At 37.0% G+C, this 16658-nt stretch overlaps 1 protein-coding gene across 1 annotated transcript in view; it reads right to left on the bottom strand.

Moving 5' to 3' along the window:
- DNMT1 (DNA methyltransferase 1) overlaps positions 1–16658 on the bottom strand; it is a 40129-nt gene that overhangs the window by 19366 nt on the left and 4105 nt on the right. The window contains exons 2-13 of the mRNA XM_026676151.2: positions 14167–14209; positions 13930–14037; positions 11873–12149; positions 10832–10904; positions 9542–9644; positions 8746–8786; positions 7368–7419; positions 5495–5578; positions 5303–5412; positions 3354–3472; positions 1943–2035; positions 1363–1514 (exon numbers count right to left, since the gene is read on the bottom strand). Of these exons, the coding sequence (XP_026531936.1) occupies positions 1363–1514; positions 1943–2035; positions 3354–3472; positions 5303–5412; positions 5495–5578; positions 7368–7419; positions 8746–8786; positions 9542–9644; positions 10832–10904; positions 11873–12149; positions 13930–14037; positions 14167–14209 (1255 nt within the window). The remainder of the gene's footprint in view (positions 1–1362; positions 1515–1942; positions 2036–3353; positions 3473–5302; positions 5413–5494; positions 5579–7367; positions 7420–8745; positions 8787–9541; positions 9645–10831; positions 10905–11872; positions 12150–13929; positions 14038–14166; positions 14210–16658) is intronic.

A 16658-nucleotide genomic window follows, 5' to 3' on the forward strand; every position in this document is an offset into this window, starting at 1 on the left:
GTGGTTTTCAGACAGACCATGCAGGAGGAAAGGCATACATGAGCTGCCTCCCCCCAACCCCCCTCCCCAATCAGAGGTTCCATCTATTTTCTAAGGTTCCTGATCTTCAAAGACTTTGGGAAGGCAGCTTAGAGGAGGGGATGCATTATTGAACCAGGATTGAGGGAACCCAGGTTCAAATCTCATTTTCCCAGGTGTGTTTTCCCCTCAGGTATGTCCAACACATAGGAATGTTGTAAGAAATAAGCAGGAAAAACTGCCTTATATATTGCCTTCTATTCCTCAGAAAAAAACCCAGGATATTTGCATTCAGTAACTTTGTGACCCCAATTACTTATGTTTTTAAGCTACATTATCAGGAAAAAATAAGCTCTTGATACCATTTTGTAACCGCCCAATTCAATTAGCAACACAATGGAATCTTCAACTATTTGATAAAAGTAAACTTTTAGAAATAGACTACTACTGTAGCAAAATTCGGTGATTTAAAAAAAAAAATCTACCTCAAGTCATTATAATGCATACTTTTTTTTTTTTGTCCCTTTGAGTCAATCTTGACTACTCTTGACTGATATCCTTGTTAACCATATGGGCTGAGGCTGCAGGAAGCTGTAGTTCAGCAAAATTTGAAGGGAAACAATCTCCCTACTCCAGATTTATGGGATATCAAGAGTTTTGAAATAAGGAGTATACTATTCATTTGCTTTTTTTTTTCCTGATTGATGACACCGCATTCCATGATCTGAGGCTGAAACATTCTTTAAGTCATGGGAATCAAAATAATATTTGAAAGTGGAAAATGTTTCTCTGATTCATTGGTGTATAATTAGGAGAAACCTCAATCAGACTTGCAGATTCTGCTATGATAGGCTGTAAATTATAGTTTTAGTTTTCCTATAGAGTTGATTTTCTAGACAGGTTTATCTAGAGATGCTGACATCAACCTTTAGCCCTTTTTGCCTAGGTAGCAGTTCTTACATATTTCTGTCAAGGGCTCTCTTTCTACATTTGGGAAGCGACAATCTGATAAGCCGAACGTTATACAGTATAGAATAGATTAGAAGAATAGAATTCTTTATTGGTCAAGTGTGATTGGACACACAAGTAATTTGTCTTGGTGCAAATGCTTTCAGTGTACATAAAAGAAAAGATACATTCGTCAAGAATCATAAGGTACAACACTTAATAATAGTCATAGGGTACAATAAGCAATCAAATCATACTAGGAAACAGTCAATAAAAATCTATAGTATCTATAGTGTCATAGCTTGGTTTATGCCTTCTGAGAACAAGCAATATATTATTGGCAATTTTCTTTTACACTGCATACAAAATGTAGCTTCCCTGCTTAGTCAGACTAACCTCTATCTTATTCAGCAAGTCCTCATAGCTGACATCAGGATTGTTCTGCAAGAATTCAACAACAATCTTGCTCATGTAAATCTTCTCTTGCATCAGTGCAAAGATGGGGGCATATTCTTCACTGGGTTCCATCAGGATGTAATCTGCAAAGGCTAGAATACAGTGCAAATGCATGTCCAGTTAATGGGACCTGGGTGGGAACATACACATAACTAAGGAACCTAGCCTATTATTTTCAAAATTCTAACCACATAACCATGGATTGCAATCAGCTGCTTTGTACCTTTCTCAAAGAACATACATATCAAGCCTGGTAGCATGTACTTCATTGGATACAACAAGTGCAGTGTGGCAAAATCATTGTGAATTGAGGAGACGTGTGGTTTCTAATATATAGCATTTAAACAGAACTCAATGTGGAATGTGTGTTGGGGAAGGGCAACTGAATGTAAAAGAATGTTTTGGTTCAGCCAGACTCAATTTTGTCTGCCTGATTGCCTCTTAATGCACCCTGAACCCAGCATGTTAGAGAAACACAATTGACACTTCTGAGAATTAATCTCCGTCAACTTGACCTTACCTGTGGTGAAGCCAATTAAAGCTTTCTCCCCTCCATCAAAACCAGTGATCCACCAAGCGTTAATCGGGCCCATTTTTTTGGCTCGGACACCCCCTACAACAGTAACAGAAATATAATGGAGATTTAACCCATCACTATGGTTTTCATGACTATTATTATTTTAATGTTTATTCCATGTATCTTGGGTATTAGTAACATTTCTGACTTTTTATAACTTAATTATCAAATTAAGATATATGTGTATTACTAAATACAACTTTGTGTAGTGCAAATAACCTTGTTATTTTCTCAGTCTTTGCTTTTTTTTAGGGGAAAAAGCACACAATCTACCAGTAACTATGTCACATGATTCCGGAAACTTGCAAAATTGCCACCGCCCTGTAATTTTTAATGTGGTACAAATGATGAGACACATAGGATATGATATGAGCTATACCTACTTGAAATTCATGAATGGTCTCACCCACTCCTTGGAGTAGAGAACTAGGAGACCACTCAAAATGCAACTATAGTCTTGGTCCAAAAGAGGTTGTATATACCTGCCTTAGAAGTCTGAAAATACTTCTTTGACTACCTAAGAGTTATCAGTTTTTCAATTTAGTCTCCAAATATATATTTGAGTTTAGTGTGAACTTTGTCTTTGGCTGGCTCTTGAAAAGTCTAAAATCTCAAGCTTTAAGTGGAACAAAACTTCTGAATTTCTGTCTCAAATAACATAAGCAATGCATATTAAGTGTCACTTTGGCTTTTTGTGGCATAAAATAGCAATAGTTCCTAACTTTCCTTTCCAATTATATATTTATGGAAGTGAAAGTTCCAATTCTTTAATGTCTTATAAAATTTGGAAGTCTTCACATTTTGTTGGCATGAAGATTTTTTTGTTTGATGCCTTCAAGTCAGGGTTGACTCCTGGTGAATGCCTAGACTATTCCCTGCAGTTTTCTTGGCAAGGTTTTTCAGAAGTGGCTTGCCCTTGCCCACTTTCAAGGGCTGGCCCAAAGGCACACCTCTAGCTTTGTGCCTTAGGAGGGACTGGAACTCATGGGCTCCCAGTTTCTAGCCTGATGCCCTAGCCACACCACCATACTGGCTCTCAAAAGTAAATGTGTTTAATAAACACAAAGAAATAACTTCATTTTGCATTGCTTTTTTAATAATGCAAATCATTATGTGAGATATTTTCTAATATACCTGGATATAATGACTTAAAAGACCCCATCTGTTAGCAATAGCCAGCAGGAAGTTCTGGAAGCCCAGGAATTTAGAGCCAGGAAGAAACTCTTTGTCTGACCACCATTCTGAATATTCTAGACAGGTTTGATATAAACCCCAGGCTGAAGAATGGTCACTGATAAAGATCTAAGATTCAAATTTCCTTAGCCTTGCACTAAGCTAAGCCCATTGCTCTTACCATCCAGGCAAGGATTATCATCATATATTGGCTTCACAGCACCACTGAAGTAGAGTTCAATATTCCTTTCTATGAGACCGGTATCAAATGGACATAGATGACCTTTTCGATCATATACACTGAAAAGAGAATGTGATGGTTGTACATTTTTTGATCAATTGTACACTTGCTATTACAGCAAAATACAAACCTACAGCCTAGGAGTAATATACACAGAACAGTTCCCATATAAGAAGGCAATACACATAAAGACTTGTGCTTTTGCAATGAAAAAAATCAAAGGAAGTGGTGATACCAGTAGTAAGGCCACGGTGCAGTAAGTTAGGAAAAGTGAACGATGGCCATGAGGACAGCATGTTATGTGTGTTTGCTTATTTACAAAGTCTTTGGTTACTTTCACCAAAACAAATCTAAGCAGCTTGAAAAATACACATTGGGCAGCTGGGCAGAGATTCTGGCTTTGTTTCAAGAATGCAGCCTTATATTGGCAGGGCAGGTCCTTTCCACTGGAAGAACCAGGGCTTATACACCACCCAGAAAAACATCATTTGCCATGGCTAGCACAAGTGGAATTTCAGGCTATAAACATTTCCTGCTTTTAAATTTGTGCTATTTTTATGGGGCAGGTACCATTGTTTAATTTCAAAGATCTAAAATATTTTTTTAAAAAAGGGATTTTGGACATGATTTTGGAGAATAAAACCGCAGTCAATTTTTGGCACTTAGAAGGGACATAGAAGGACTGCCAAAAGGAGCCTTGAGGATTAGAATTACCCATCCATAGTAACAGGGAGAATAAATGGCAAGTTCAACTTAATCTAAGCAAATTTAAATTAATGTACCCTAGGTCAAATCCATCCATCCATTCAAATTTACGTTGGGGTTTGCTCAAGAAAAATATTATGACTATTAAATCAGATGTCCAAGAGGTCTGGGGAAAGGATCTGAATATCAAACCTCCAATACGATAAGAATTGTAAGAATATATTCCAATCATGTTTCGAATACTGTACATATTTCTGACCAATACACCTCAGAAAGGTTGTAAATCTGAAAAGTGACAACCAAAATTATCAATGCACCACACTACTTCACTTAATGACTTTTGCTGACATCAAGATTGAGATGATATGTTTTATGGATTTGTTTATAAATAAGAAATGTGATATGGATAAGATAGTAATTTATTAAAATTGTTTATACTTGTTTGTGATGAAGAGGTAGTCCTTTATATATTTATTTTCTCTTTCTTTGCTATATTATTTTTCTTTCTATTTTCAGTGTGCTGAAAAAATCCTCGGCTTATACTCGAGTCAGATTCCCTCTGAAAAAAAAATGGTGTGGAGTCGCGCCTCCGGCGGCAGCGACTCCCAACAGCCAACCGGGAAGGGAAAGGCAAAAGCGCTTTGCCTTTCCCTTCCCGAGGCGGCGGGACTGGGGCCGCGCCGGCGGTAGTGACTCCTGACTCAGGGGCCTCCGAGGGAGGGGAAGAGAGTGACTCCTGCCTCCCGCTGTCATCATCATCTTCTTCTTTTGGGTTAGTGAATCAATTAAACCTTTCATGATAGTGAGATCGTTTCCCAAATTAATTATTTTTATTTTTGAAATTTACCAGTAGCTGCTGCATTTCCCACCTCGGCTTATACTCGAGTCAATAAGTTTTCCCAGTTTTTGTGTAAAATTAGGTGCCTCGGCTTATATTCGGTCGACTTATACTCGAGTATATACGGTATTTTTCTTTCTATTTTCTGTACCTTCTATTTTTCTTATTCTTTTTTAAAGTTTGCATTAGGTTTTGTTGTTGTGAATTGTAATTTTTCATAAAATTACTATTAAAAAATCCAAACTCAGGTAGAAGAAGCCTACTTCATAAGAAAGAGGTTTTAAATCTCTCCAAAGCAGATCCCCTTCCAATTTACACTTTCCAATGAATCAGAATGAAGTTTTACCTAAAAAATGTTACTTTGTGCTGCGGCAGGTCATCATAGCTTTCAAACCCATCTTCGTTGGCATCAAAAATGGACAAGCGTTCATCCGTCAACATCTCTGGTTCATCCAGCTAGGAGCAAAGAACATTTTGTTTTCATTCTGACAACATTCAAATGAGGAAGTTTTTCAGCTGCCAAAGCGGACCGACTTACTGCATCATCTGGATCCCCCTGAAAGAACTTCAGATCAGGGTCATCCAAGTACTGCCTGCATTCCATGCACTTGGGAGGGGTCGTCTGGAAGAAAAAGGCATGACAGAAAAACTTCACTTGGACCAGAACCAAGGACATCAGAAATGTGTAATTAATTCAGGAATCTCTGCTGACTCCAATTTTGAAAGCAATATATTGGAATATGGAATCAACTGTTGTTGTTTACATGGATGAACAAACTCTGTGCTTCTTTAGTTCTTAATTCAGGGATGGGTCTTTGCATGCTGTTGAAATTCAATACAGGGCATTCCAGCTCTCACAGGATGGCACTTGAGGGGCTACATGTGGTGTTTCCCACTTGAGGGGCTATATGTGTGTTTGCTTTAATGAAGAAATCTAAGATGATTTTAACTCTAGCTACTGTATTTATGCATTTAGTTGACAGCTTGTTCTGTTTTGCTCACCTCCAAATAAAAGTGGACTGTAGGTACTTATAGAGAAAAGACAGTAAAATAAAACAGCTTTTCAAATTCCCATGCTGCTCTGTGAGCTTCTTTTATAAATAAAGAAGTTTACCATTTTACAAAAACTTATCACGTTGAATTGAAAAGCTTGTGAGGAAGTGAATTAGAGATGTGGTACTAGCATTCTGAAAGGAGCCTTTTGTAAAATGTCCTAGAAAAAGTACACAGGTAGAATACTGAATTTAGGTAACCAGGAACCCAGATATTTTATAAGGTAATGCTATTTTCAAATAGTATGTAATTATTATTTCATACCAGCAAAGGGCAATGATATTTAAAAGCATACCCATCCACAAAGCCAGAAGAAAGCACAGGAATGCATTTTTTGAAAAACTAAAACACGTAATAGATTCTTTCATAGATTCAAAAATTTTAGAGAGTCCATAAAAATAATGCTGATTCAGAGAGGCTACATTCCAGGAACTATAACTAAACAATTTTCTGTATGACACTAGATTTATATATTATGAAGCTATAGTTTTTTAAAGCCACGGATGGTTAGCAAGCCACAATCTATAGTATACAAGCTAGACAGCTGAATTAATGTACTTACATTTCACTTAATGTAAACAAACATTATAATTTATGTGTTTAGTATCAATTAACTGAAGATTATTTCAAGCTTCTTCAAATTGATGGTTTTTAGATATATTGCACTATAAGGGGTGTCAAACTCATGTCATCATGGTGTTGCAATGTAACATATCAACTTTCTCCCATTTTGCTAAATTGGGCGTGGGTGTGGCCAGCACGTGATGCATCTGGCCTGTGGGCCATGTGGGCCGTGAGTTTGACAGCCCTGCACTACAGTGTTTATGTTGGCTGAAGAATTGCAGGTGTTAAAAGGCATCAAGTTGGAAAGAACTCACTGTTTACCCTTGACAGGCAATAGGTAATGCCAAACATTTCCAGAGCAACTTACAAAGAAACATTGCTAAGCACACAATAAAACAACCATTAGCAAATAGCAGCATGATTATCTACAGCCACTTACCATGCAGTTGATTGTTACCTTTCTTCTCTTCTTACTCAAATACTGAGCAGATTCTGAATTGTCAGAAGCTAGAGATGATCATATCTCATAAAGTTTATGCATTATGTATATGGAGTGCTTTAGAATGTTTGGCTGTTATATTTACTATTTTCACTAAAACAATGGCAGACATAGCTAATTAAAACATGTTTCTTAGCCAAATTGTGTATATATACACAATATGATTTACCACCCAAAAGGGAAAGGCTCATTTGCACCAAACTACTTTCAACATTCAGCTTCATTTTAGCAAATATAGTGTAGTGTTTTTTATTCATTAAACAAATAAAACCACACAAACAAAATATCTTCTTACTTTAACAGGAGTCACAGTTTTAACCTGATTTACTTCTTCTTTTATCTCAGACCTAGGGAGAAGGAACACACATATTGACAGAAGTAGGCATATTATAGGCTATTATAACAAGTTTAAGACATTTGATAATTTTATAAGTGTTTGGATCCCAATAACCAACAGTAGCACATTTATGTATTATTAATGTGGCGCCTTTTATCTTATTGCAAGATGGCTTACTAGAATCCTACAATTAAAAAGTGGAATATAAATCTAAATGAACCTGCATAGTATTTCTTTGTACAAATAAGCACATTAAAAGCTAAGTTTGCCAAGGAGGTAGATAATTGGATATACTATAGTAAATTTCCATTATTATGGAAATAGAAGAGACTGGTGTTCTGCTCCAGTTTTGTAATTATTATTTTCAATTTCTGCAGTAGCATAATAAAGCACTGGGCAAATGCTGAATTTTTATTAAACTTGAAGAAGCCTTTTCTATTCTGATGGAAATGTTAACATTCCCATTTTTTTAATCCTAGTAAACTCCATGCTTTCTTCTGCTCATGCTTTCTACCACTCACATAAACATTCCCCCTCCATTTCCTTTTCCAAGCTAACTTTCTAGAGTTTCACATAAATAATGGAACCTAAGTATAATTAAAGGGTCACTTTTACTCAGTCAAGATTACCAAAGTTTTTTTAAAAAAATGCTAAGAACTGCTTTTATTACTCTTTTCCCTCTTCTCTATTCAAATGGAGAAAGGTTCTGCTACAAAAAACAGAGGAGCCAAGTCTACTCCATACTTCAGTAAATTATGCAAGATTAGAGTTGGCTCTTCTGATGTTGCTAAAATGAAACAGCCAGCATTCCATGCCAATCTGACCAAGCCTGCTTAGAACTGTAGCTCTGCAACAAAAGTACAGCCTTGTAGTAGGTTATTATAGATCTGACAGGGACTAAATGACTGCTGGGTGATTGCATACAAAAAGGATCTATCTGTTGCATCTTGATATGAAAAAAGAGAAAATGCAGCAGCCTTTGTAATCAAGAATCTCTATGAGATTGGTCCTAAAACTCCAATAATTCTCTTCTAACAGGACTAACAAGTCTAGGAAGTGTGGGTTTATAAACCTAGAGACCACCAAGTTAGTAAAATCCAAGATACAGAATGCACACAAATGCTGCCTGTTTTTAAAAAGTCAGAAATCTCTGACATTTGCATCTGACCCCTTTTCCATGGATGCTGCATGTAATTAACATTGAATTCTGCCTGATGACTCACTCTCAGTAAAAAAAAAAGGCAACTCACTTTTAAGCATATTCATCTTTGTGGTCACTGTTTTAGGTAACCGTACTAAGCCGTGGAGAGGAAAGTGTCCGGCCAACAGTACTTACCCTTCTTTGGCTTCAGTTCTGATTCTTTTCTCATCTTGTTCCTTGAGAGGGAAATGGAAAACAAAAAATGCTAAAAAGTGTATATATATTTAAAATTACAGGTAGTCCTCACTTAGTGACCATTTGAAGTTATGACAGTCCCCAAAAGTTACTTATGATCCAATTTAAAAGTTATGGCAGCTGCACAATCCCCTCCCCCCACTGTCACACCATTGCATATTTGGGCATTTGGCAACTAGTTTACCTTTATGGCCATTTGCAGTGTCATAATGTTCATAATGTTCTTTTGCTAGTTTCTGACATTTACTTCTATTTTCCAAAAAAAACAACCTGGCCATTGGATAGAAGTTTTCACTTAATGACCACATTTGCTTAATTACTGCCATGTTCACTTGATGATCCTTGCAAAAAGCTTGTAAAATTGGGCATAGTGACATGATCACCTACTTAACAACTGAATTAACTTACAATTATAATTCTTAGCTCAATTATGGTTGTAAGTTGAGACTACCTGTATTGGAGAAAGATGCAGCTCACAGGCCGAAACTAGATCAAGTTAGCATCAGTAAAAATCTTCCTCACAAAAGGACAACTCTCTTAATATTCAATCCAAAATCAATTTGTCCTGAATGTTATAAATTGCACAGTGAGGTAATCAGGTGCCTTTTTGGGGAGGAGGCACGGAAGAACTAAACTTTCAAAGAATTTCATAAGCCTTCTCAACTGTCAGATGGGCTAAGTTGAAAGTTCCAAGCCAGCCCATGCCAAATAGAAGAAAACTAAGTTGCAAGCATACCTTTTCTCCAGGCAGTTCCTCCTCCTCTTCTTCCTCCTCATTTTCTGCATTGCTTTCTTGTTTTAGCTCTCCATTCACCTCATCTGATTTGCGTTTCATGGATCTATTTTGATTCATCATAAAATGGATCCATAAAATATAAATTAATCAAAGGAGCTGTTCATAGTACGGTATATATTAATAAGAGAAAAGCAAGGCTAAGGGAAATGAGATCCATTCCATCCTTCTCCCAACTTCTTTGCTGCATTCTTCCCAAACCCAGTCCTTTTTCTAAAAATTCAGCCTCAGTCACTATATGGCTGAGTGTAATGTGTAGCTAAATACATGCCTGTACTTTGACTCCCCAGCATGGGTCTAATGTCTTATCTATAATAACATGTTCTTACCATAACAAGGCCTGCTTTCAATAAGAGTTGTACCATATTTGGAACAGATTATCTACAAGAAGGCTTCCCTTACTAACTGCCTCATGCAGTGACCATTAAAAGTTACAATAGTGCTGAAAAAATAACTTTGCAATCAAGGCATGCATTTACAACCTTTGCAACATCTCTCAGTCACCTGTTCACTGTTACAGCCAGTAAACTTTGTCTGGTGTCCGAACTAGTTTTTCATTTCACCCACCTCACAAAAATGGAGAGATTGGGGAAGAAGTGATTACGAATAAACAGGCAGACAATGAGGAATGTACATTGAAAGGAATGTGCTAATGCCAGCTATTTGCCTAGCATGCTCAAGGCTATGAGTGCACTAGGCAAACAGCCAGCATATGCATCCTTTCAATGTATATACCCCATTATGTGTCTGCTTACTCTCTTGTAGTCCCTTCCTCTCCAATGAATTTAAATACAAACATTAATTTCCTTCTTGCTAATTATTCCAGTGCCAGGGTGAGCATTCCAAAGAGAAGGGAAATGGGGGAAAAGGAAAGCTGAAGTAAATAGTCAGAGTCACATGACTGTTCATTAGTAATGGAGTTGCCAGTCCCAATTGTGATTGTTAAATGAGGACTACCTGCATTGTTACTGAAATCTCTGTTCAGGAACCAGCAACTGTCATTACAAGCTGACTCCTAACTCTTTGCCCCAGGACAGTCTACTGTTTTATTCCTCATTGGAAACATATCTCAGTATTTATCACTGCCTACTCCTTGACATTAAGCATTTCAATGCAGGTAGTTGGAGTAAAGGAAAGAAAAAGGAAAAAAGCTTATCGGTGTCAATGAAGAATCAGAAGAGGCACAAACATATGAAAATAGAAAAATACCAGAATTTCACATAACTTACTCACCCTTTGGAAAATAGAGCCACTATGGTTGGCTGCTTGCCAGAACTACGGGTGATCCTGGAGCTGGTTGAGGTTCCTGCAAATTCAATTAAAAAATGTTGCCAGGCAGAAATTATGGCTGTCATTTCAAAAGTGCGTGATGTACACTATAAACTCCTGATTTAAAGGAACACATCTAATCTGTACATCTAGTAAGAAGACTGCCTCTTGCAATATTGCAGGGATTTTTTTGGGGGCTGCGATAAGGGAGTTTATGTGCTGTGTATATGTGAAGGAATGCAAAAATCTACACATCACTGGTTCACATAAGGAGGCCCTTATGCAATTTTGTTGCTATGGCAGACATTTGCCTGCCTCCCCTCTTAGATTCTTATTTATTGCATTTTCTTTTAAAATGTTTATTCCCTTTCAAAACAAAGTTTCCTTAGGGAGACCTACAACTTCTGAAAATCTCAATAAAATTATGCTAAAATTAAATGGAAACTTCAAAGAAAGTACATAATTTCCAGACAATAAAACAAGGGAAAAATTAAAGACTTCCAAAACATGGTAATATGATCATGATCAGCCTCGGTGGCGCAGCGGTTAGAGTACAGTACTGCAAGCAACTCCTATTGCAATTTGGCAGATCAAATCCCACTAGGCTCAAGGTTGACTCAGCCATCCATCCTTCCGAGGTGGGTAAAATGAGGATCCAGACTGTTGGGGGCAAGATGCTGACTCTGTAAACCGCTTTGAGAGGGCTGGAAAGCACTATGAAGCTTTATATAAGTCTAAGTGCTATTGCTATGTACAACTTCAGCATACTCAAGTTGTTTAATAAAATTGGTTTTGAGCTTGGTAAGGCTGCTTTACTAGTCCATTTATTCACGCATTATGTTGACCAGTTGAGACTAGTGAGGGGGAAGGGAGAACCAAATTTGTATAAATGTTATCTTTTCTTGTTTAGAGACAATTTAGGATGGTATCCCTTTAAGGCCCAAATTTACAACTAACCTCTCTCCCCCAGGCAAACACCTGTTAAGTAGCTAATACATATCTTACTTCTGTTCTCACTATTGGACTTGCTCTTCCTGCCTCTCCGAGCTTTTGGAATCAATGGTGAAGATAATGGTGTTGAAGAGGAAGATGAGGCAGCCTCTTCAACTTCCATGCTGCTTTCCTCCTTCCCTTTGTTCTCCGCTCTCTCTGAGTCTTCATCACTTCCATAGCCACCATTTTCTGAGCATCCATTGAGCTTCTGGCCAAATGCCAAGTTGTCTCCATTTTCTAAAGACAGTTCTCTATGGAGCAGGGCTTTGACTTTGGCAAGGTAGAGTTCCTATGGTAGAAGGGAAAGACTAGCAGGTTGAATATATTTATAGATGAGGGGATCTCTTAAACATAATCCATTTTAATTCTATAGGTTTAAACTCTTAAATTATGAAAGTTCATATTTCCACTTAAAAAAGAAATAAGATCAGCCATTTCTGTGACTCATAGAAATCGCTAGTTTGCCAATAACTAATAAAAGTATTGCTCTAGAACATTTATGAGCAGGTTCGAACTTATGCTGATAATATGTATGTTTGCACACTCCATCACATGTAGAAAGAGCATTGTGTGTCAGTCTGTGTGTGTGAAGATTGTAAAAGACATCGCTTGCTTTGATGTTCCACTTAAGTAAACTACTTAAGATAATTACAACTTTTTATTAGTAAAGCCCTAGTTATGTATTCATTTAAGTGGCATATTTAATTATTTAGAAAACAATTTAATATTATTTAATATCTCCAATATTAATGATCATCACCAATGATCATCAGTATTACATCAATATTAGTGATATCACTAATGATTTGTTCCTATTATAGAACAATTTAAATTACACATTGAAAAGACAGTTTTCAATCTCCCCAGCATAAGTCTGAAATTTTAAAATTTAGCTTTAGTGGGAAATTTTATACAGGTAGTGCTCAACTTACAACAGTTCACTTAGTGACTGTTCAAAACTACAGCACTGAAAAAAGTTATGACCATTTTTCACACTCATCACCATTGTAGCATCCCCATGATCATGTGATTAAAATTCAGATACTTGGCAACTGGTTCATCCTTATGACCGTTGCAGTGTTCCAGGGCCATGTGATCGCCTTTTGCATCCTTCTGACTAGCAAAATCAATGGGGAAGCCAGATTCATTTAACAATTGTGTTACTAACTTATCAACAGCAGTGATTCCCTTAACAACTGTGGCAAGAAATGCCGTAAAATGGGGCAAAACTCACTTAACAGATATCTCACTTAACAGAAATGTTGGGTTCAATTGTGGTCATAAGTTGAGGACTACCTGTATTGGCATTTTATTTTATCTTTTACTTTAAAAAATGATCTTGCAATTTTGTTTGCTCTTTGATCAGTGGAAGAATGTAAACAGTTTCAAATTCCAGGAGCAAAAAATGAATATTGTTTGAAATAACACAATTCTACAAGCAATAGAGAATTTTCTTTTCGTGAAGTCCTTACGAAGTAAACGCTTTACTGGATTCAAATTTCAGAATGCCATGTTTGGAAGTTCTTCCGACTAAAAGAGCAGAAAGAGATGCTCTGTGGTAAACTGAGGAGTTTCACTATTCAGTTTAAGAAGTTCAAAGACTTCATAGATATGCAGCAATACCAGCAAATTAAGATGCTCAAAAATAATCTCTTTTAAAACTGAGGCTCTGGGGGTTCTGAATGATCAGGTCTTGTTTCTCTAACAGGGCCAATTATACATGGATTAGTAGCATAAGTTTGTATTTTGATTTCCAGACTGACTTAGAAAATGTCTACATGAATCGACAGCAATTCTCAGGTCATGTCTTTCTTCCTATAGATTACTGGTGAGAAATTTTCAGATATACTTAAATCACAAAGCAAAAGCATTTGTTTTCTCTAGTAGTGTGCCTTGATCAGATGTTGAGATATGCAACAAAAACTTGCAGGAACAAAATTAAACTTGCAGCCACCATGCATCCACTCATTTTGAAATAACTGTTAGCATTCTGAACATTAATTGTAAGGGAAGCAAAACAAACAACAGTTGAACACAATGGGATGAATCTATTTATCCTGGTTACCCACCTCAGAAAGTTCCTCTTTGCGCAACTTGGTCTCCAGATCTTTCAACTGATTTTGAACATCTACTTGTAAGAAGCCATGTATCAAACTCAGTTTTTCTTTAACACATTCCTAAAAGCCAGAAGGGGGAAAAGACTAGGTGAGTACCACAGTTAACAACCCAGATCTGCAGAAGCTTCCCAAGCTATAGAAGCAGAAGGATATTTCATGATTCTTCATGGGAAGGGTGCAGTGACTTACTCTTTCACCGAGACCATCTTCATCCTTCTCCAGATCTTTCAGCCTGTTTTTAATTCAAAACACAAAGATATCACAAATTAGTTTTCTGTTTTGTCCTCTTGAGTTTTGGAGGAAATTTCACCTCTGAAATGAAAGCCAAGTTAGAGGATCAACAACCGATTTAGATATACACAAGCCTTTTGATTATCTGTGGCTTTTGTCACAGAATGAATCACAGTAGGATATAGTTCCTACTGGAACAAATTCAGAAATGACTCACTAACACTGTCATATTGTGCCAAGCCAAGATTTAAGTATGGTGTGTTGAACAGGTTATGTGTTGGCTTGTTAGACATAAAAACACAAATCCATGAATAGCCAAACCTCAATTTGGCATAGCACAGTACATGTGATTCAGACTGTTGTGGGCAATCAAAGGAGATTCTTCATTGAATGAAGATCTTAACATTCCATCAGTGCACTTCTTTTCTATACTGGAAAGGACAGTAAGAGGGAGTGTGTAAAATCTGAGGCTTCCTCTGGATCTCTGTTAGAATCCAAGAAATAAAGGATCACATTAAAATACTCCTTAGGATTACAACAATATATGTCGTGCTTAGATGGGGGGCAGCTTCTAAAGTAAATGAAGCCTGAAGTCATCCTGCATGCATAATTTAAATATATTTTGATTGTGCATCTTGCTAAAAGCAATTCAGATGGTGTTTCGATTGAGGAAAGAATTCTCACACTTTTAGAAGATAAACTACCTCAAGTACTTGCACTGAACATAAACTGGTGACTGAGAATTTAATCCTCAGGTATCAATAGGTCTAGTATAAAGTATATAAAATATGTAAAGTAACCTGTCAGGCATAAGCTAAGGATAAAATGCCCAGATATAGGTGACCCATTCTTCATTCTAGGGAAACAAGGAATCCATATATTCCTCTTCCTCATTAAAATATTTGAACTCTCGAGTTGAAAAAAGCAGTAAATTCAATCTGTGTTTTAAAATCAGGCAAAAATCACTTCTTGCACTAATAGGCTGGCTGATCAACGTGTCATCCAAGAAACCCTCAAACCAATAGGATTTGTTGACATTATTCCTCTGATATTGCATCTACCAGATTCTAATGGGCACATCTTACAGTCATATGCACAGCTTCCTTTATCCAGAGCACCTGCAAATCCCTTAGGTTAGGCCAAAGGAAAATACCTGTACCAGGAAGTAATAGGCCTTCTCTGGCTGACTTGAAAAACCACTTAGCTCCCTTTGTCTTAGTATGAGTAAAGCAGTTCAGCTGGCAGTAAATACTAATGTAATAAAAGTAACTTGTTTTACCCAAGGCCAGACAAGGCAAAAAAGAAGGGGAAAACTAGTTTGATTTAAACCATCTTTCCTAAACTTGATGAGATCTTTTGGGCTACAAATCTCACGATGCTCAGCTACCTCAAGAAATCAAAGGGCTTGAAGGAGGCTGCAATCCAATTTATCTAGAGGCCTCCATATTGGGGAAAGCTAATTTAACATTCCAATAGGAATAATCAAAATTAAAGGAGGAAAAAAGTCTATATCAATTAATATATATCTCAAAAAATGAGATTGTGTCAAAGTTCAATTCATAGAGAAAATATCCAATTCATCCCTTCGAATAGTTCTCTTAATTTTTATTCAGTGGAGGTATAGAGGGAGCCCAAAGCCTCATCTGATACTTCAGATCGAAATCTATAGCTGCCAACACAAAGACAGAGGTAGCGATTAAAAGCACAGGTAATGATTTCCATGCACAAACACAAAATCTATTTATAGAGACACTGAAAAACGTGCCTTAGAGCTTCAACCTTTTTTTTACAGGAAACAGTGTGTTTGTGTAATTACCTGACTTCCTCTGATCCCTTCTTTATTGTAGTACCACCATTTCACTAGATTACTAATACAGTAAAACAAGACAAACTGAATGCCTACCTTTCTATCTGCTTTCACTTAAAGCTACATCATAAATTGGAAGTGTGAGAAACAGAATACAAGATATGGGTATCATGGGAAAAGTGTTTTCTTGTGGCTCAAAGGACTCTTTGTACTACTGACTTCATAGTTCACAGTGAGCACGCCATCTCAGAGACAACAACATGCAAACAGGTAAAAAGAAATTATAGGTAGATTCTGGGCCAAAAATTTCCAATCTCCTTTGAAAGCAAAACAGAGGTATACCTTCTAGTAAAGGTAGACAGTTATTGAATATATCAATATTTTCTCCTTTTTTCATTCAACTGTGTTTGTCGCCGTACAAGAGACTGGTGCCCATGAGACAACAGTGTTAAGACCCTCTTTGGATGACATTTCATTTACTCCTGTGTGTAAAGGTAGTCAGAAACATGAACAAAATGTCAACAGCAGAGAGTAAAGTATTTCTACTACTCCAGTGAAGGCAAATGCTTTCCTGTGGAGGCACACCAGGGAACTGCCCTCTCCATATATATTCTGCAAGTACTGGTTTATATTCCAGTCTTAT

This window comes from Notechis scutatus, chromosome 2 (assembly GCF_049901735.1).
Source record: "Notechis scutatus isolate UNSWTSFEM ecotype Mainland chromosome 2, rNotScu1.2, whole genome shotgun sequence".
Classification (NCBI taxonomy): domain Eukaryota; kingdom Metazoa; phylum Chordata; class Lepidosauria; order Squamata; family Elapidae; genus Notechis; species Notechis scutatus.